This window comes from Leptosomus discolor, chromosome 4 (assembly GCF_034619465.1).
Source record: "Leptosomus discolor isolate bLepDis1 chromosome 4, bLepDis1.hap2, whole genome shotgun sequence".
NCBI classification, from domain to species: domain Eukaryota; kingdom Metazoa; phylum Chordata; class Aves; order Leptosomiformes; family Leptosomidae; genus Leptosomus; species Leptosomus discolor.
In genome coordinates, this window is record NC_141394.1 from 68,784,475 (window position 1) to 68,805,565 (window position 21,091).

The 21,091-nt window shown below is 38.3% G+C and overlaps 1 protein-coding gene across 2 annotated transcripts in view; it reads left to right on the forward strand.

Annotated features, from left to right (window-relative positions):
* Positions 1–21,091, forward strand: part of SLC2A9 (solute carrier family 2 member 9) — a 106,616-nt gene that overhangs the window by 80,293 nt on the left and 5,232 nt on the right. For both annotated transcript variants that reach the window (XM_086463700.1, XM_086463701.1), the window contains one exon: positions 10,220–10,347. In XM_086463700.1, the coding sequence (XP_086319826.1) occupies positions 10,220–10,347 (128 nt within the window). The remainder of the gene's footprint in view (positions 1–10,219; positions 10,348–21,091) is intronic.

Consider the following 21,091-nt stretch of genomic DNA (forward strand, 5'->3'; position numbering starts at 1 on the left):
AGTCTTTCCTGGCACAGCTGAACAGATAAAATAGAAACACAATAGTGGTATATTCAGCATGTGTTAAATTGACATTATGAAGAAAACAAAAGAAAACTTAGAGCAAATCATTGCTGTGCCCCGAGGTGTATTAAAGATACTTTGATATTTAAAGTTTAAATCAGTCTGTGCTCTTACTCTGAATGCCAACGTGCAGTTGTATTGACAGCAGAGCAGTCGTGATAAAGGGTCACTTTGAAAGTCATGAGGTTTGTTCCATCTGAAATGCCATCAGGGAAAAAGAATCTTCTCTTGGGTGTGGAACACAAAGGTGTGATAGCACACGTTAGACATAAAAGTACTGAAATGAAAAGCAGCGTCAGTATTATTGCCTGAAATAGGCATTTCCAGAAGGTTTGTGTGATGTTGCTTTAGCTCCTCCACTTAGAGTGGGTTGTAAGAATTTCTAACGCTCGTGGCCTCCCACAGAGGCATTATTTTAGTCCATTTTCTTTTAGACCACTTCGAGAAAGTTTAGAGCTTGCTTGAATGGAAAAAACCTTTTTATACTAGAAAGGTGTAATGAAATTAAAAAGAAACAAATAAACCCATGTTATTGTATATTTAATTAAAAAGTCGTAGATTTGAAAGTTGAGGTTAATTTTCAAAATTTCTTTTATTCGGTAAACTAGAAGCCTTCACAGTCTTTCCAGCAGATACACATCCTTTGATAACGTCAAATAGTTCCTGTATTAGGGGTGGAGAGTATTTGTGCAGAAATAACCTTTTGTTTTCCCAGGTATTTAAGAAAAGGTTTGGTTTGTTGATAGTTATAAGGCTTTTGTGGGCACAACAGTAGAATTAAAACGTTCTGCACTAGAAGCAGTTAAATATTCCAAATGTGAGTGACAGTTCAGTTCAGAAACTCCTAATAACCTGGAGATATGTAATTATTATGCAATACGTACCAATCTCAGTTGAAGATTTGCTGAGGGATCTCAGGGCCCATCCCCTGCCTCATTGTGCCACTCCATGGCTGCAGAGTGCCATCCATCCAACACAAGTAGCTTTAGGGCTGGCATTTTAGCCTCCCAGCTGCCAGCCATCGCAGCCTGCCATGTTAATGCCATTGCTGTAATTTATGTGGGCTGTGAAGCACAGCAGCAGCAGATCTGATTTACCTTTCCTTTTCTGGTTTTCTCTAGCAGTGGAAAAAGCTCCTGCCTACACTTGGGGGTGGGAGTGTTTTCAACTACTTCTATTAAGTCAGGAAGATGAAAGGGTGGGAAGTTTAAGGGCTTCACATGAGAATTTCTTTTCTGGTTGCCTTTCAGTGAACAAACTCAGTTTTGGGGATGTTAAGAAATAAAACCAGATTTATTTTCAATCTGGCTATGTCTTCATTGAATTTTTTGAGGGGAAGATATAATGCCCCTTGAATATATTAAATACAGTGTCACTCAGCATGTATTTTGGTATTAATACCTGTTTTATGTTTTGCTTGAATACTTCTCTCTTTAAAGAGCAGCATCGAGTAAATGTGCATCTTTTTAACAGTTCTGTTACAGAACTTATTTAAATTCTTTATAATTAGTGGAAGTTCTAAAGAAGAATGAACCCCTAGTATCTGAAAGTTAACCATATCTGATGGATAAAGGAATTGCTGGAGATGACACATGGAGTTCTTAACAGCAGGAAAACTTCTGAACTTTATCTCTTTTATTCTATTATCCTTTATCCTATTTTATTCCAAAATGTATTGATTTTGGAAATTATCTTAATCAAAGCTTTCAAAATGTGAAAGCTTTGGCACTTGAGAGCACTCCTCTTACTGAACTAGCATGTTTTCCTGAATGACCATTAGTTACTTGCTGATGGCTCACAACTCAAACACTTAAGAAATTTACTGCTGGAAAAATGCATGTGTCTAAAAACCCATGTGTTTTAGAGCTTGATGTACCTGTGAAAAATTGATTTATTCAAAAGCTGTGTAAGTGACTTAGGTACATTGTTCGGATTAATGGGGACTGGAGATAGAAAGCCCAGTAAAAACAATACTGTTTCTTCTGTTAATTGATATAAAATATTTTTACTTACAAAAGTGCAAACTAACAAATATATGGCACAGTAGATGTAGAACTAATGAATGTAAGACAATAAAAATATTTTATTTTCCTTGTGCCCAGGCACAATGCACAGCAAAGCAAAGTTCTAAGTTCATCTCATCTATTTTTGGCTAAGCTCCACTGCTAGCATTTAGATACAAATGTTTACTAGTTTTATGCTGCAATTAATGTTGCTCTAGGGTCTAGACTATGTTTCTTGATAGCCAGCCTACTACATAGAAAGCTAAAGAAACAGCAATAAGAAGCCTTCAGCAGAAAAAATAGGTCAGAAGGGCAGTTGCGTGTACAAGGGTAGGTGATGGTGTCAGTTTGACTGAGTAAGCAGTTGTTTCCTTTGAATCTCCGGATGTTATCTGCCCTGCTCTGGAAACTTCACTTTTTTGGGAACACTCAGTTGTGGCTTTGGTGACTTCTTTCTAAATTCATCAGAAAGAAGGTTTATATCTTTTATCACAGCAAGACTGTTACTATTTTTCTTCAAGCTGGTACTTCTAGTTAAAGGGCGCTTTCTGGCTCTCTCTTAATTTTCCTTTCTGTTTTGTAGCAAACAGGTACTGCTGCTTGCTGTATTGGTTTTGGTTTTCTGCCGCAGTAAGGAAAATAAAATATTTTTATTGTCCTACATTCATTAGTTCTATATCTATTGCTGTCCATACCCTGTCTGCTATCCTGGAGCAGCAGCCAAATTCTTTAATTACTGGTATTTGATGCCCCATGTCCTAAAGACTTCAGAAGTTTCCAGAAATCATAAACAGTGAAGATGTGGTCTGTTACCCATCTTAAACAGGAGAAGGGGGACAGGGAGAGACTCTTCTGTTCCAGCTTCTCTGAAAATTTGGTCCACTATTTTTACTCCTCGAGTCTTTCAGGATGAATGCAGCTATATAATGACATAATCGTGCACCACTACTATGATTAATTTGTTTCTTAAAGTATTTCATGAGGAAAGCCTGACGTGCCACACTGAGTTTTCACAACTGTTTTAGCTTGCATAGGTTCACAACCAGCAGCATTTTGTGCTAATGGGCTGTCAACCTGAATTCCTAACAGGGAAATCGTGTCTGATGACTTCATATTTCTCTCAGAAGATTACTGTAGAAGCAATAAGGCTAGACTAGATAGGGGTTGGGTTTTTTTCTGTTTTCAGTCCTGTCATAGTGATGTGACTGTATGAATATTTCACTTACCGAGGACTGTGAGTCTAATTCAGGTATTTCCACGATACTGCCATCTGTATAGTGGATGAAAATGTAAGGGACACTTCTGTTCTTTTATTAAAGTAAAAACTCTCTCATCATTGAGATAATTGGTTTTGATAATGTAATTTTAACAGAAGTGATGTTAATCAGTGTCTGATCATCACTGTTACTGAGAATAATTATAAAATTAATTGTATCATAAAGACTCTTAGTCATAGCTCAGTAAAGAAATTTTTTCTTCATGTTCAAATAGAAGAACAAAAAGTTGGGCTATAATTAGGGTTCTGATATGATAAAGTGAGTCTGAAAATATAGAAGAAATGTTAAAAAGACTATTTACATGTAGTTAAAACTTGAGTGTATTTTTTAGTTGTATTTTATTCTTCAGTAGTTATGCAGCATTATAATGGTGAAGCAAAAAGAAATATTGCTAAGTACCGCAGTAGAAATTTAAAGTTGATGTTCAGGGTTTTTTTAAAAAAAAAGCCAACACAAAAAAAAAATCAAACAGCAGTAACAAAAAAAAAAAAAAAAATCACAAAATACCCCAACAGATTGAAAGTGTTACCAAAACACCAAAAAAAGATGTGTCGGATTTGTACAGCAGTTGGCAGAATGGCCTGTGTCTGGACTGATGGTTTCTATTACAATAAATAAAGCAAAAAAGGACAAGCTGCTAAAAATAAAAGGTATTACTCAGTCTTTCAGGAAACAGCTGTATTTAAAAGGAGTTGTTATAACTGGTGTAAAGAATGGTACTTTAAAAGTACTGAAATTATTTGGGTTCATCAGTTATGTAGTAAGTATTTTGCCTTCATTAAACAAATTTTTGGAGAAAAATTATTCAGTCAGTAAATGACTGCTTATAAAATTCTGCTTGAGAGCACTGCCTTATGGAACTAAAAATTATAGGAAAATGCACTAATTATTATTCAAGAGGGGGAGAATTTCACTGAAAAAGAAATTATCAGATGGTTCAGAGAAGGGTATTATGTCTTTTGCATTAGAAAATTAGGTGGAATATCTGCTTTAGGAATAGTTACCTAAATGGATGTAGAAAGAATGTTGCATGGTTTCCTCATTAGCTAATAGCCTTGTTGTTTTACGTCAACCATTTTAGTGTAAATTACCCGAGAACAAAGAATTAACATTTTAACTAATGATGTTACAACAGAATATATCAATATTTTTGTTCTGCACCATTGCTTAGTTTATTTATGTACCCTGAATCATGTGGGTTACCTTGCACCAACAAAGTTCAGAATACCTCTAGAACTGGCTTTCTATATGCTGTTAGAGTAACAGTTAGAGGTTTATAAATGCTAAACCAAAGGCCACTTAATCAATGCAAAAACCCTTTCCATACAATGTGGTATTAAAAACTAGACTGTTAATAACTGTAGGTACCAATTACTGTATTATTGGGGTTTTGCCAGGTTTTGTATTATTTGTTTTCTAATTTGGTGTTAGGGTTTGCACTTTTGGTTTGCCATAGACTGACTTAGCTTTAAATGTTCTTTATTCAAATGACCTTTAAGGCAGAAAAGACCACGTTCTTCAAATGGTACAAATTAACATGCTTTATGAACTGTGCTGTTTTATACAAGCAAAGTGCGTGTTTTGTTTAATTCTGGGGTAGATGAGATCAACAGTTCTCCCACAGAGGAGAGCTGGAGACAGATAGCAGAGTTTGTACCATGAATCTGTGACTCAGTACACCCCTATTATACATTCTGCTCCCAGTTCCCTCAACAGGATTAGCTGGGCAACGCAGCCATCGTATCTGTCTATGTAATGTTGTTATTTGGTGGGTGTTATTCTATCAAATACGAAGAAAAAATTAAAATAATCTGACAGGTTACAGAACACCTCTTTGGAGATTGAGATATGTATTTTGCAAAATTCTTATTCTATCATCTGTAGACCCATAGAGATGGGAGAAACTCAGTAGTTGCATTGCATCCCTCACTGGCAGTACTCCTGCACTATATTTTCCCATGGGTTTTGGTGGGAACGTTTTTGGTTTTGATTTGTTGGTTGGGGTTTTTTGTTTGGGGTGGGTTTTGTGGGTTGTTTTTAATAGCTAAGGCGTGAGTAGAAACTAACAGCCTTTTGCTATCTCAGTGAAGAGTATTGGGTTGTTTTTCCAGGATCTTTGTCTCACTTCTACTGCATCTTTGCCATAGCTTCCCTCTAGAGTTGTCTTTTGTCCCTTGAATTGCAAATACTGAAGCCTTTCATTGAGACAGTGCTTTAGCTCCCAGCCCTAGTAGGATATATCGGTCTTCTCTACATGCCTTGCCTTGCACTCAAGAGCTGGTTTGCTTGATGTTGTCTAGAGCTGCACAGACTTTATTTTTCCAAAACCGAACATTGTTGCAAAGTACTTGTCTCTTTTCTCAGGGCACCTGACATTGAAGACTCTGTCTCTCAAAGCATGGAGTTGGAAAGTCTGGGAGCTCTTGCCCTAAGCATGGCTCTCAGGATTTCCAGACTCCCTCCTGTATGGGCAGAATTTGGAGTGCTGAGTCATGCAGGAGGCCACTGGTCTGTGTGGCCACTGGTGGTCCTTCTGGTGGGGCTGGAAACCCTATGGCTGGCTGTGGAGCCACTGCCTGAACACAGTTTTGTCTTAAGTGTGTTCTGCTGGCTCAGAGAGTTAGTTCCCTTCTCTTTACTGGTTCTTAGGGCACAAAGATTCCATCACCTTTAGAGGCAATTTACCAATGTAGTAAAGCTCCCTGATTTGTATTAGGCATTTATTCTTTTAACAGTCTCATTTCATAAATCATATATATAGCCATCACTTCAACTCCCAGTTAGACACTGGATAAAAACAGAATGAGGATCTTGGTATTTTCCTTCCTTTTTCATGTTTTCTGTATTCAGATTTTTGCACTGAATTGAGTAACTTCTGCTAAGCAGTATTTATTTGTAACTGCTTACTAAATGAAAGAGTAAATATGCGTATTTAATTTTTCATAAGAAAATGTGTTGATACTTGTGCAAATTTAAATATATATTTGAAAATCTGTAGCATGTATACCAAGGATATTATTTCTGTTCTAGCATTCCAGTTTCATGTATAAAAGACTATTGGTTTGAGATTCTGGATGTTTACCAGCAGGTGACATTGATTCTAAGTGTAACTGGAATAATTACAGAGGGAAATACACAGATACAGAAGTACTGTTGCATGTCTAATTGTGTCATTTGGGCTTAGTCTAGTTTCATTAAATAGCCCATTGATACACAAGTCCTGCAATAAGAGATTTGTAGTTTCCAGTAGATGTAGCATGCTAACAGGTATAACAGTCTTGCTTTAATGACACTACAGTATGTTAAGAGCGTCTTCCATTATGTTCACTGAAATGCTGAAAAGAACGAAGTATTAGAAATGAATCACTATAATTATTGTGGTCAGTGCATTACCTCTCTAAATTCATGTTCAGAAGCTACGTTGCTGAAAAACTCCTACAGGAAATCCTAATATACATTTTTGGTGTTATGATCAGAGCTAAAATAAAGCTGTTTCACTGGAAATTGTGTGGTAAGCCTTCCAGGGGAAATGCTAATGCCAGGTTCATCCCCCATGAGAAAGAGCATCAGTTGGCTTTTTGGTGAAATGATTTCACCCACATTCAAACACATATTAAAGTTTCAAAACCCATGACAAAATGTTTAAAGACCGTTTCAAAAAACGCAGTGGTTTGGTTGGGTTGCTTTTGGCTGTGGTTTCCAAGCATCCATGTTTGAACATAGGCCAGTATGACCCATGGTTGGTGAGATGCAATAATGTTATGATCTCTGCAGCCAGGATCCAGCTGTCCCAGTCAAAGCTTACTACAGCTTCCTTCAACCCCATGCACACAAATTTCTATCTCAAAGAAACCAAGTTCCAGGAGAAAAGGGGTCCTTGAGCGCACCCCTGACACCTTGAAATGACTGAGGATGAACTTCTGGGGCTATAGGTTCAGCTGATCTCAGTTGCCTTCACTGTTTATGTCTTAAGGCTTTACATTTTTCCTTCAGCTTGCCCAAATTTCTTTTTCACTTCACTCCGTTGTAGAGTCTGTTCTTTACAGTGGTATGGCGCTTGGCAGGCGTTCACATCCCCTGCTCTGCATCCTGGTAAGGTCAACTCTGCTCTTCCAGGTATATAGCCATATACAGCAATGACCTGGCTTAATTTGGTTTCACATGTTTCTAGACCTGACCTGTCTTTCACATAACTCACCTATTGCTTTTCAGGCTCCTTGATTCCTCCATGTAATTTCTCTTAAGTCATTCCTCTACAGAAACTGGTGTTTGTCTGTTTTCTGATGCTATGGAGATGCTTGTCTATGTGACGAGAAAGTCTGAAGGTCTATCTGTGCCACCTTTCCTATTCCTCTACAGAACATTTGAAAGAGCTCAGAGGAGCTGCTGATTTCGTGGAGTTTTTTTAGACTCTGCAAAATACTATTTTTACCATCACTAGATTAATTGATTATTTTCCAAATTAGACTGAAGAGCTTTCATGGCAAGTGTGACTAATAATAAATTTTAGTGATGATTAATATGTATCTAGAAATTACATTTGAATTTCAAGGAACATTTTTCCAAGATAGTGCCCATGCATTTTTATTTCCTAACATTTATGCATTCTGATATGTTTCTGTCCTTTTGTACTTTTTTTGGTCTTTTTTTTTGCCCCTGGCTTTTTTCCTCTCTTGTACAATGTGTATTTTCCCAAATGGGTCTCAAACAGCATTTTTTATTATACTGACAAGAACAGCAACACCTCTGTAGATTGTCCTACAGCAAAGGCATGACAGAATAAATGATCATAAATAAATCATCTTACATGATTTCTGTGTTTCCAGTCCTTCAGTTCCTCTCTCCAAGGTGCAAGTGCCCTGCAAACTGCTGCCTTGCGTAGCACTTGAGACCTAAAACAGATGCTGATAGAACAGATGTGATTGCTGTTTCACCTGCCATATCTTAGGATTTGAACCCAAGTCCCAAGTGTATGACAGAATAGGCACTGGAAGCCACCAAGGATTGACAGACCACGTTGCTTCAATTTTAAGTTACACATGTTCAGCTGCTTATTCTATATGTTCAAAGTGCTATTGGGAGAGGTCACTTTTTTTAGTCATAGAATTCAAATACTACATATGGCTTGTAGAAAGCCACTAAGCTGTGGTTTGGATGGCCTAAACTCTCCATATCTCAGTTTCCTATGTATAAACTAGGAGTAAATAAATTTATTTGCTCTGTACTTTTTTTGATGTAATTTATACTGGCAGTCTTTGGGATAGAAAGTTCAGTTGAAGCCTTTGCTACCATTGTAGATGTGTTCTCACAAAAAAGTCACATTAGTTGATGATGGAGAGTGATGCCTGCTAACGTATATCGCCATTTGCTGCATCATGTTGCCTTTCTTTTATGAACATATTCATGATCTCTGCATCGGAAAGATTGGAATGGAGGAGTGTCTGATGCTGTGTGTCATCTGCCTGTCCTATTATGTGTTTAGAAGTTCCTACCTCATACTGCTCATAGGACAGCTTCTGGTGCAGTTAAGTGCAGTACCCCTGAGCACAAGGGGCTCCATGGCAATGCATCGCTGTAAAGCATTTAGAGATGTATTCACAACTGTCCAAGAGTAAGATTTGTGCAAAAGATTAGCATGGAGATCAAGCAAAGATATGCAAAGAGATCTGGTGGATGGATAAGTCTTTGATGATGTCTTTATCGTAATTTATGTATATTTTGGAAGTCAGGATTTGTTACAGAGGTTTTTGAAAGGAAGTGTGTCTATTAATATGTTTTTGATTGTTCACACTAACTTGTTAAAATGCTTAAAACAGAGAAGGGACTTCCATAGTATGTGTGTACATGGATCTTGCCTGCAAAGCTAAGTGGTGAGGCAGATAATACTAGCATGCATGAGGACCCAGAGGTAGAAATTGGTAGCACCAGAATACCAAATACCTGGCTGATGTTTACTAGGTTTACAGTTCTCCAAACGGTGGTGCAATAATTCCGCAAGTAGGTGCATGTCTAATGTGCAACATTAACTGAAATATGTAGCCAATCAGCAAATGCAATCCATGGTTTAGTCTATAAAAATAGAAATATTTCTATTGAAATATCCTATTGGAATGAAGGAAGCCAAAGATCATAAATTGAGACTTTCAGCTACTAGACAGCTATTCCCTGGGGGCTATTGTCAGGCCAGCAATATGCCAGTGCTGTACAAAATAGTCCACTGCCTAAGTGGAAGGAAACACGAGTGACAAATGTGGTATTCAACTGAGGTTGTTATTATGGAGGTCAGAGTCCCTGGCTGATGGGGGAAATAGACCTTGCCAGAAGTGCCAGCAGAATGTTTACTAAGGGAATGTATTAAATAAGCATCAATGAAAAGTATACTCATAAAGAAGCAAATGTTTCGCCTTTTTTATTGCTAAAATGAAGTGGGTAATAACTATTAAAAAATACTCGTTAATCTCTTTGAGCCATCTTTCCAACTATAAAGGTCTAAAAGTATTTTGGAGTATTTCTGAATTTTCAGCATTTCACGTGTTTTGGTAGAAACAGGCAGTCTTCTTTTTAAGAAACAGCTTGTCACATGGTACTGTGGAAGTTGTTATGTGGATTCACTGCTCTGTTACCTGCTTGCCATCACTGTAAGGATGTAAAACAGGAGATGTGGTGGCACGAAACAGAGAATTGTCACTCTCTAAAGCATGATTTTGACAAATCACACCTTACTGGCTCAGAAGCCCCTGCATACACCTGAGCAGAGAGCTGTAGAGCTGTACTGGTCACTGAGGTGCACAACACAGAGTGTGTTCATCTCTGCAAGAGACACATCTGTTGGCAGAGGAAGTTTACTAAAACTGCTGATTTGTTGGACCGTTTCAGGTGGGATTCCGTTTGTCCTCACCGGAGAGTTTTTCCAGCAGTCGCAGAGGCCGGCCGCATTCATGATAGCTGGGACAGTCAACTGGCTCTCCAACTTTGCAGTCGGACTGCTCTTCCCTTTCATTCAGGTACTCAACATACTTGATAATTACTATGATGTAGTTGGTATAGTGTGGCATACGATGTCTGAATAAAATTTTCAAGTTGTAATGAATGTGTTTTTATTGAGGTGGATGAAACTCCCACTGTGTTTGTGATAAAGTTCAGTTGTGCTACCCTCATGTCTCCTTGTTTGAATGTTGTGGAGAAAATTATCCTGCAATAGAAAAATTATTGTAACTCTGGTCAACCCTATACGGCCAGTTTCCCAAGGGAGAGCTTTAGCAATGCAGTCTGATGGCTGTGTCTGGAGTTCACAGTCACTCATGGGGGTTGTCACTGCCTTTTTCTTCAAACGTTAGGCTACCCATCTTCTGGTTTGAGAATCCTTACTAGTCTCACTGGGGAATAGATGCTCTCTGCTCCTCCCTCTGTCTAAGCTTGGCTTTGTGGCTCTTTGGAGTTCACACAGGAGCTGATTCTCTGTCTCAGGAGCTGAAGGGCAGCTGATCAGTCCCCTGACTGACCACGTCCAATCTCTTTAAAGAGCCATCCTGCTCCACTGATAGCAGTTTAAGAGTGAAGCTCACAACTACAGGACAAATAAAGAAGTCCTAGTTGTTTTTTTAAAATACACAGAGGAAAATACTAGGGGCAGGGAAAGGGCACAGGGGAGAGCAAGCCCTCCAGGCTACTTGCAGAGGTCCTCACACCCGGGAGAAAGATTTTGGATTACTCTTCAAATCATCACAGAGTGAGAGATTTGAATAACAGACAAGGAGGTGTTACTGCCTTCTTTTTAGGTGCTACTGCACTGTTTGTGCCTTCTTACAACTGAAAATTATGTGATACTGCAGTATCATATGCATAACAGTATTTGCAGATACTGTAAAACTACACCCTAAGACTTTATATGTTCATTTTCATTTGCAAGTGGAACTGCTTTTACTGAGTAGTATTGTTTAAAAATTGTCTATATGAGATATGGGAGAACTTATAAGCCTTGTAAAGTCTGACCCTGGATCTAAGTTTGACAATTTAAAATTTCTTTTAAAAGGAAAGTCTCTAGTAGTTTTGATCACTTGGATCACCTTGAAAAGTCAACATAACTATAAAGGCTGTCATCCTTCCAAACTCTGTGCTCCTACTAACACTAACTTCCTTACTGAAATCGACTAGTGTTTTTCACCACTTTCACAGTGAAGGACTTGCCAGCTTAGACATTTAAGGTGAGATTCTCGAAAGGAGGTAGAGACATAATTGTTTTTTCACTGAGGTCGTTAGAACATCTACCAAGTGACAGAAAGAACTGGACAATTCCCTTGTGTTTTTGAAAAACCTAAGCTTAGTCATTAGCATCAGTATGGTCCAGAGGGCAGCCACAAGCTCATCCAACAAGTTGATACTTCTATGTCGTTTAATAGCTGTTTCCCCAAGAAGAAGGGGACTGGCTGCTTAAGCAGCGTTAAACGTTGCCTTCCACCCCAGCAGTCCCACCGCCTGCCTCCATGGCAGTTGGGCAGGTGACAGGGAACAAGATCTCAAATCTAGGGGTGTATAATCAGAATACTTTTTTTTTGTTAATTTTTTAAATTATCCAGACGTTTAAGGAATAGTCACGGTTCTCCAAACTTGTGGGGTTTGCCTCCAGCACAAAACTGCAGAGTTACCTGAGCTCTGGTTGTCTGTTGGATCTAAATTCATGCAACTCGGGGCTCTCCCTTCTTGTTCTGCTTATCCCAGATCACCTGGTGGGAACCATTTTAAAAGACCCTCAGTAAATTCAAATAAAAAGGCAAACCACATTCTCCAACTTCTCATATGCATATTAAAGCTTTTTGAGTGATTTAGCATGCATCCATGCAAAGTTTGCTATAGCCTTGGGGAATTTATCATTTTGTGTCATAAAAATTTCCCGTTGTGTGATTACAAAACTACCATTTTAATTTTAATGAAGGTAAATTATATTTCCACCTTGCAGGGGTTTTGGTTTTCTCTTCTTTAAAAAGTAATAAACAGAAAAAGCTTAGAGCTTGGACCTAAAGATGAAAGCAATGTTACTCAGACTTTGATTTTTAAAGCTTTTTCACAAGATCAAACTGCAACGTCTCCTGTTTCCCTAACTTTCACTTCTTTCCTATTTCAGTCAACCTTAGTCTCAAAATTGAGCTTGTGAGTCACCTGTTTCTTTACAGAAAGGCAATAGCCTTTTCTTAGCTCATTTTTGTAAGTCTAAAACGGGAAAAATACCTTTAAAATGCCTTCACAGAACAAATGCATAGGCTCTTCTGTGTATTTAAATACTAACCTGTTTGCTTGAGAAACAGCAGACACTTTTTTTGATCAGTGGTGTGCTTCTACAAAATTATCCCAAAGATTTGGAAACAAATATGTTAATTTTAGAGTTACTCAAGAAATCAGCCAGTAGTTAGTTCTCCAAATGTCACCAATTAACTAGTTTGAATGCCTAGATTTTCTCCCCTCAACCATCTGTAGATACATATAATAAAATAAAACACTGGCTTGAGTCATGCATTAAAATGCATGGATGAGATTGAAAAGCTAGTATACAAATCCATTTTTGACAGATTAAAAAAAAAATTTAAATGTGGCTACTGTTCCAGCCCTCATCACTGCCTATTTGAGAGATTTGTGTGAAGGATCAGAACTGAGGTTAAAATGACAACCAATACTATACTGAATTCACAAATACATTTGATATTGTATGATTGCTAGGAGGTGTCTGATAATAGGTGTCAAAAAATGTGCATTTTTTAAACGCTCTTTTTGGTACAAAATAGAATAATTGAAGAAGCATTATTGCATGTGATCTTGGAACATACAGAGAAATTATAAACGATCTGGTTTTATGTTTGAAGCCATTTCGGACTTGTGTTTAACATAGAACTTGACCTTGTGAAATGTCACACGTCACCTTGAGTGACGCTCAACAGCGTCTCTCTTCCATTGCCATCACTTGAGAATGAAGGCATCTCTCAGAATGCACTCTTATCTAATCATTCTATAATTTATTTTAGCCAATGGAAATTCAGGGGGGCAGAAGAACATACATATTTTAATTTTTTTTTTTTGTTTTTTGGTGAACATGTAAGTTTTAGTGAGTAGTTCCAGGTATTTCAATATGTATGATAAGTTCATCTGCGTGGTTAGACTGAAGCATTCTTTTCAATAATTACATTGTAGGTATTTTATAAACCCTTCAGGTTGCTAAGAAGCTTAATACATGACATCAATTAGTCTTTCACTAGAATTCACAAAGAGATTTTAAAAAAAGAAATGAGCTTTTTACAAGGGGAGCAAAAGCATACTTGTTTGTAGGCAGCATAAAGGAGAATTTTGAAGGTCTCTTCTTTGTGTTCTGTGTGCTTTCTTCCTAGCAATGTGTAGTTTTAATCTAGTCTTGTACTTGCAGGCCTTTTAAAATTAGTCTAATTATAGCAGTGATTATGTGGCTTCTGTTATTCCCAAGATAATCGATTATGTGGCTTAAGTTTGCTGAATGTTGTTCCAAAATGTAGAGCCTGACAGATAACAAATTTTAACTTACTTTCCTGGAAAGTGACTCCACACTATGAAAGCGTGAATATTTATATAATAGACATGAGAGTAAGAATTCTTTAAGGTCAAAGTCAGCTAAGAGGATCTCATCGCTGTCAGTGGGAAGGGTGTTAGTCTGGAAAATAACCAAAGCTATTTTCCTGCGCAGGGCTTCTTGATTACTAAGTGTGGATACATTAGGAACAATAGTAGTGCCTGGAGTTCCCTTTTGATATTAGCACTACACAATCTCCAGCAGTGATGCTTTTTATCTCTCCCTATTTACCCACACCCCAAAACAGACTGGGGTTGCATTTGCACCTATACCTCTTCTCAGAAGAGGGTCTTGAAATCTGAGAAACTGAGATTGGCTTCCCTGCTCATGTGGAAGCGGTATGTTTAACTTTCAACGGGGCACTTGGACCCAGCTTCACAGGTAGTAGTGTTTAACTGTTCTGTTAGTATGTCCTTAGGAACCTTTCTAATGTGATCAAGGGCAGAGGTGCCAGATGCCGATATCATGCCTTATCCTGCAAGACAGAGCAGGAAGTACTCAATGGTGGATGAGACCATACAAAGTCAGGTGATGGCAGTGGTGGTGGGGTACTCCTTTTAGTTGTGGTTATACAGAAAGAATAAGATTTAAGAGACTGTGGTATGTATTTTTAAAAAGAGGATGTTATTATTTTACTGCTGTCTGCACCATGTCCAGCAGCCAGCCCCTTTGGTCAGAGCAATCAGAGGCTCCAGCTCCTCAGCTGCACATGTCCCTGTCCCAGGTGGCTTTTGCTGCCTGTCAGATATGAGCGGGGCCTTGCTTTTCAGACTTCTGCAGCCCTCATGAAGCATAAACCTTTTTATCAGATTCCATTGGGATTAATTGGTTCTTTTGTTGATTGCTGCAGTGAATGTGAAGTTTACATTTAATGAGGTCCAGCACAAGGTCCTCTGCAGCAACTGAGCGTCACAAAGAGTTCGTTCAGATAACAGCTCTAGCAGGGAGGTGCTTTGATACCCAGCTTAGTTTAGAAAGTATCCAGGCACACCAGACCCGCTTGCAGTTGTTTCCCCATTCTTTATTATCCTCAGTCCAGGCCTGTTTCTGTTCACTGATTTCACCAGCAAGAAGGGTGATGAAGCAGAGAGAATGCATGTTATATTTTCAGATAACTGCATCAAGAAGGATATTGAGAAACCTTTTCATCATGAGAATAGTGTAACTGTGTAATGAGAGAAAATGTGTGGAGAAATTGTAGCTTGTCCGTTACTGGAGATCTATAAAAGGCAGGCGGACAGATGTTTGTCAAGAACTGAGGCTGCATTATAATGGGAATGGACTGGCTGGCATCTCTGTCCTTGGTTTTCTATGAGTTTATTCACATTTTGAAGCCTTCAGAGCAGGAATTGTCTCTCATTAAGTGTACACACAGCATGTGGCTCCTTTAAGGCTCCTTTGAGATTTTTTTTTTTCTTGTTACTGTGATACATCAGTGTCACTGCAAGAAGGGCTGCTGCAGCTTGTGGTGGCTGGAGAATCCAAACTCAAAAAAAAAGTAGAAGACAACTGCAATTACTGCGCCACTTGGAAATGGTGACAGCGTAGTAGGGTTACTGCTGCATAGTAGTGATGATGCTTTGGGCTAAATAATTGAATCTTGAAAAATGCAGAAAAATTAAGGGGAAGAAATGGCAAAAATTGCAATGAACTTGGAGTGAAAGAAAGCAAACCTGAAAGTATTCCATCTGAGAGAAGATTTGAGAAAGGAAAGGCTAACTGTGAACAACTGAGGAGGGAGAAAAAATTACTTATTTTCTTCAGCTCAAAAGGATCAGGAAGTGTTAAACTTCTCTGACACATCAGAGAAGTGAATTTCAGAACAACTTGTGAATTTCAGAACAACTTGGGAAGGAGTCAAGCCTCCGTGGAAATTAGAGGAAACTCTAACCTGAAGGCCTTCAAGGTTATATTAGTCATCCCTCTGTAAGCTTATTACTATTTCATGTATTCCTTCTTTTATGGATAATGAGAGGAAACAAATCATTTCCCCTTTGGCAGTAGTGACTCATTATCAAACAAACCCCAGAATGTGACCAGAGCAACCCATATATTGCCTGGTTTAAGGTACAAGCCATCAAATATCACTCACTCACTTCTGCTTTAGTATTTCATAATTGCACTAGCCTGTGTCTCAAATGTACAGTACTCAGTTATCACTGAAAGTTTCCAGTGGATTTCATACTTCTCAATAAGGTATTGATGAATTAAAAATTGCATCTATTTCTGTTTTAATTTTAACTAACTTCATCCTGCAGCTATCAGATACTTATTTCTTGCAAATTTTTGTTTGTTTAATCTTCCATTGAATGGAACAGACTGGGGATTTTGATATATTTTTAAATGTTGGCTGAAGAGATCATGTCAAAGTATTTCAGGCAGTGGAGTTTAAGTCACTTACAAACTGTAAGGAGCTCATCATCCCACTGGGTATTTATTCCAGTCCTTGATTTAATGAAGAACTTCTTAAATAGAAGAATAATATATGGCTAAATAACATATAAAACAAATATGCTTGCTTATCCATAAGCCTTCCTTCTCATGGGCATATGTATAAACAGAAAACTATTTCCAAAGCACTCAAATGAACAAAACCCAAATCTTATAAATATGTGCATACACAAATGGATACAGGCACACTCTATTAATTTCACCAGAGTTACTTGTGGATATTGTTTGGCATCACCTCCCTAGATTTTCTATTTTATATTATGTTGCTGGAAACAAAATCAGAGGCCATGCCTGACTTTGCTGGAGCTTGCAGTTCAAAAATCTGTTTTAAAGAGAAAGAGTGAGTGATAGCTGGTAGAAATCAATATGCTGAGGAGGTGCTGGAGTGCGGAGAACTTGATAAACCAGAAATTCGAGTGTACGTATATGTGGAAATAGGTGCAAATCTGAAGCAGGCAGAGGGGACAACAAATAGAGCAGCAGAAAAGCACAGTCTAAAAGGCTTGAAAACCTCTGGTGCAGTAGAATAGGCTTGTGTTAAACTCAGTAGAATAGGCTTCTGTTAAGCTGTTACTCTCCAGAAACAGTAAGTTTGCAGGGACAGACTTCTGTAATCAGATGGTGTAGTGGGACCTTAAATTACATGTTATCTAGAAAAAGGTGCTGTTTATTTTTTGTCATGTGTTGTGTAAATACAAATAATTACTGAGCATTGATAATTAGCAATTAATTTCATGACATTATTTTCATTACATGCTGATGCATTCTTACTTCGTATTTCAGTTTGTTTCATTAGATTGTTATCAGGCACTTAAAGACTACACAGTACATTAGTATTATACTGCAGGACAACAGCAGATTTCTCCAGGTTTCTGTCATAATAATTTCTCTTTCTAGAAGACTGAGCAGAGTCTTTTTTTGGTGTCAAAGTCATACTGTGTATTCAGTGCGTATTCAAGAAATTGCTATGTATTGTATTGAAATTGGAATCTCAGCATGGATATACATGACAGAACGCACATTCCTTTCCCAGTAACACGGAAGCTGATGTAAGCCAGAGAGGAAATAAGGGAATTAGTCATTTTTATCCACCGTGAGTGGTTTTGGGGTTTTGTAGTTGATTCTGTAAACATCTCTTGTGTTACCTTTGCCTGCTGCTCGCCCCGTTGGCCCCCACACATCCCCCCTCTCCCTGGGTGATGGTGATAGCAGCTGGCTGAGCTTACTTTTGTATCTGTTTTGTACCCTTCTTTGCTAGCCCCTGTGCCATCCTTATATTCAACTGGCCTTCAGTCTGATGAGTGTGCTTTAGCAGGGGGATACCTCTGCCTGTCTGCTCCATCTCAGCAACCAAAACTGACTGCCCAGAGCCCTCCTTTTCCACCTTTCTGCCCTGCAGAGACCAGGTGGATCTTTACTGCCCCTCTGATTCCCTCTCTATCCCATCAGTAATTTTCCAGAACAACTCATCTTCGGGCTTTCCTCCTAATACGAATGTTTCCAATAACGAGGGATCTCAGAGGAATACCCAGTTATGATTACAGGACCACTAAGTGGAAAGCTGATTTTGATCCCAGCTGGGGTTTGACTTTTACCTTTGGCACCATGGGGCTAGACGTCTACAGCAAAGAAAGAGAGAATTTTGAAACCATTAGAAGTGTTGGGAAGTGATCGATGGAAGTCTTCAAATCTCTCACATGGTTGTACTAGAAAATTATGCAGCTGCCTATCAAAATGACAAAGAACTGAATTGCTTCCTGGTTTCCTAGGAAAAAGAAGGGACTTAAATGAGGTTTGTTTAGAAATGGGAGGAACCTCTTTTTCATCTTGCCAGGCCTACATACAGTCCCTGAGGACTGCAGGGATTTTTCCCCTTTTACTTCTGCCACAGGAGAAACTCTGTTATCCCAAAATGGGATACAAAGGCATCATTCTCTTGCAACATTTTTGCAGCAAGACGGAGGCAATAATAATAATAAACTGCAAGATGTTTTGCAGGTCTCTGGCAGAGCAGTAGCACAAATCTCATTTTTGCAGGGACTAATAAATGTCACTGTGCAGTTTGAATGTTTTTTCCAGTTATAAAAAAAAAGCTTGATTTTAGAAAATTGTAATAATTGCATCTCTTCTCCGTCTTTTTTTTTTTCTTTTTTTTTTTTGCATTGTTTTCCTGTAATTGGAAATTGGGGCATGTTGATAAAGCAGGTATATATTGTGCTATAGGTTCCAGAGATGAATGTTCAGACCTTAGTGAAGACTTGCATGAAAAGCTTAACTTACAGATAGGTGCTTGCATCTTCAGGCTGGGGAACCGAGTAACTGACAGAAATGACCTCTGTAATTCCTGTCTGGTTCACTGGCAATGGAAAATGATCTGCTTTTTATGATGGAAAAGTAAGTCACTAGATTTGTGGCAGGCTTCAGTAATATCTGAGAAATTGGTGAAAAGCTTTGGGGCTGTCCTGCCACACCCTATCAATGTCCCTCCCATAACAGTGTGTGTTTTCACAGCAAGGTTCAGCCACCTAGGTGATAGCATGTTCTGAGCCATAGCAAACAGTAGGAAAACCTTTAAAATAACAAAAACAAATCCTATTGATATCTTTGTTCTCAGAAAATTAAAACAATGAACAGTGTAAGTGCGTGAACAAAGAAGGATATGAAGGAGATTATATAGTAAATAGAGAGTGTGTGACAAAAAATCAGTTTTAAATATTTATTATGAAGAACTGCCTATATCCTCTGTAGTTGTGGCTGGGAAACGCCTTTTCAGTGAAGAAATCCTTGTCATTGAGTGCTGATATTTGCCTAACCTTTCTGTGTAAGGGAATAAAATGAGGACATAGCTGTAGGTGTGCAGCTCATTGCAGCCCTTCCTAGTCAGATTGTGCCCACTTTCTGACCTGGTGGGTGGAGGTCTAATTCTTGTGCACTGGCGTAGGAGGACAGAGTTGGTGGTTTGGTTGCCAGATGCTGATGCTGCGAGGCAGATGCTGAGATGACAGGAAGGGAGGACAAACAGTTGAGTGGACATCGTGTCCCCCAGATAGTGAGTGGTTTTCCTAGCTGGGTTTTTAAGTGAGCAACTCAGAGACAGTGCTCTTTGAATTTCCATGTGTCTTCTTCATATAAGTTTTTTACTTACATTAGGGTGGAAGGCATCTTAAAGAAGTAAAGTACAAACTGTCAATAGCTAGAAGTTGGGTAAACTTCAATTTTCTTTTATTTTTAGATTATTTAAAGTGTCTTGTAAAATAACCTGCTTGGATCTGTGAACCAGATGGAGCTCAGTATCACATGGGATACAGGTGCTACAAGGCTTGTAGCCTTAGTTCAGATTGCTTACTAGTACAATGCGAAGACCTATATGTGTGCTTATTTTCCTCTTTTCAGAAACTAGATTATTTCTGCCTGTGAAGTCATACTTCTGAATCATTATACTTGTTACTGGAGGCTCTCCTGCGCTTTTGCTCTGTTTCTTCCTTATTTTTACACTTGAGGTTTTCCTTCTTCTGCATCAAGATTCATTTACCCAGCAAGGTTGTCTTTTGGTTTTCTTTATTATTTCCTTGCTGTGTAATATTATCCCTTGACTTTTTCTATTATGCAGTACAAGAATTTCAATAACAGACGCACACAGAAGCCTATGCATAGATTCCCTCAGGCAAGCTACTTTAAGCTTTTGCAAATATATCTGATGTTTAAAGTAACTACAGTGCACCTGTATTAAGGGAAATGCCTAAAGTTCCCCTCAATGATAAGAAATATAGGCTATCAGAAGGTTAGATATGAGAAAAAGATGCTCTTAATTAGAAGCAATCCACTTCAATTATAAAATATAAGTATCTGTTAACTTTTTTATGAGGAGGTAGTGAATGTGTGAGGGTTGAGGTTGAAACTGCAGTTCGTATCTGAAAATATCTCTATTTTTTACTGAGGAAATATGTTTCCTACATTATATTTTAGTGCTCTGTCCTTCTTCATTGTCCTGCACCTTCAGCAGAACCTTAAATTATGTCTGAAACTGAAGAAGGACAAAGGGGGTAAAGGACACGAACTCTCATCTTTTTGTTTCAGTGCGTTATATTAATTTGAAGCAAAGTAAGTAAAGCCAAACGTCTACATGAATAACTGTCTTGCTGCTGAACATTTTAGTAAGACATCTAATTGTTTTCATTTGACCTCATCACTTCAAAATCCCATTTGGCCCCCACCTCATGACTCTAATCTTCACGGCAACTGCCAAGTGCAAGCACCCATTGTCAGTACCAAGGGGTTGTGACACTGCGAGTTAAATGTAGAATCACATTTTGGCATATGCTGGGAAGAGCCAAAAGTTCTGTTTTAAAGATATTAATTTGTTAAGCTTGCAAAATCTGATTCAGAATTCATTCATATGCTCATTTATATTGTTGCATCTGCCCTAGAATATCTATTTTTGTGTTTTCATTATTGCAATCCTGCTTAGAATTTAACCTTTGCTACATAATGAGTTAAGCCAGTAAGCAGCCATCATTAAATAGCACGTGATGATGTTTTACTCAACTGCTTTTATATTTTTCCAGACCACCATGTTCACAGCGTGTAAGCTATTAGCAGGAAGATTGTTCTCAGCTAGCAGACTTTAGAAGTGGCAGATTGTTAATTTTTTTTTAATCAAAACCATAAATCTGATTTTTTCAGTGCCAGGGGTTTTGTTTGTTTCAGTT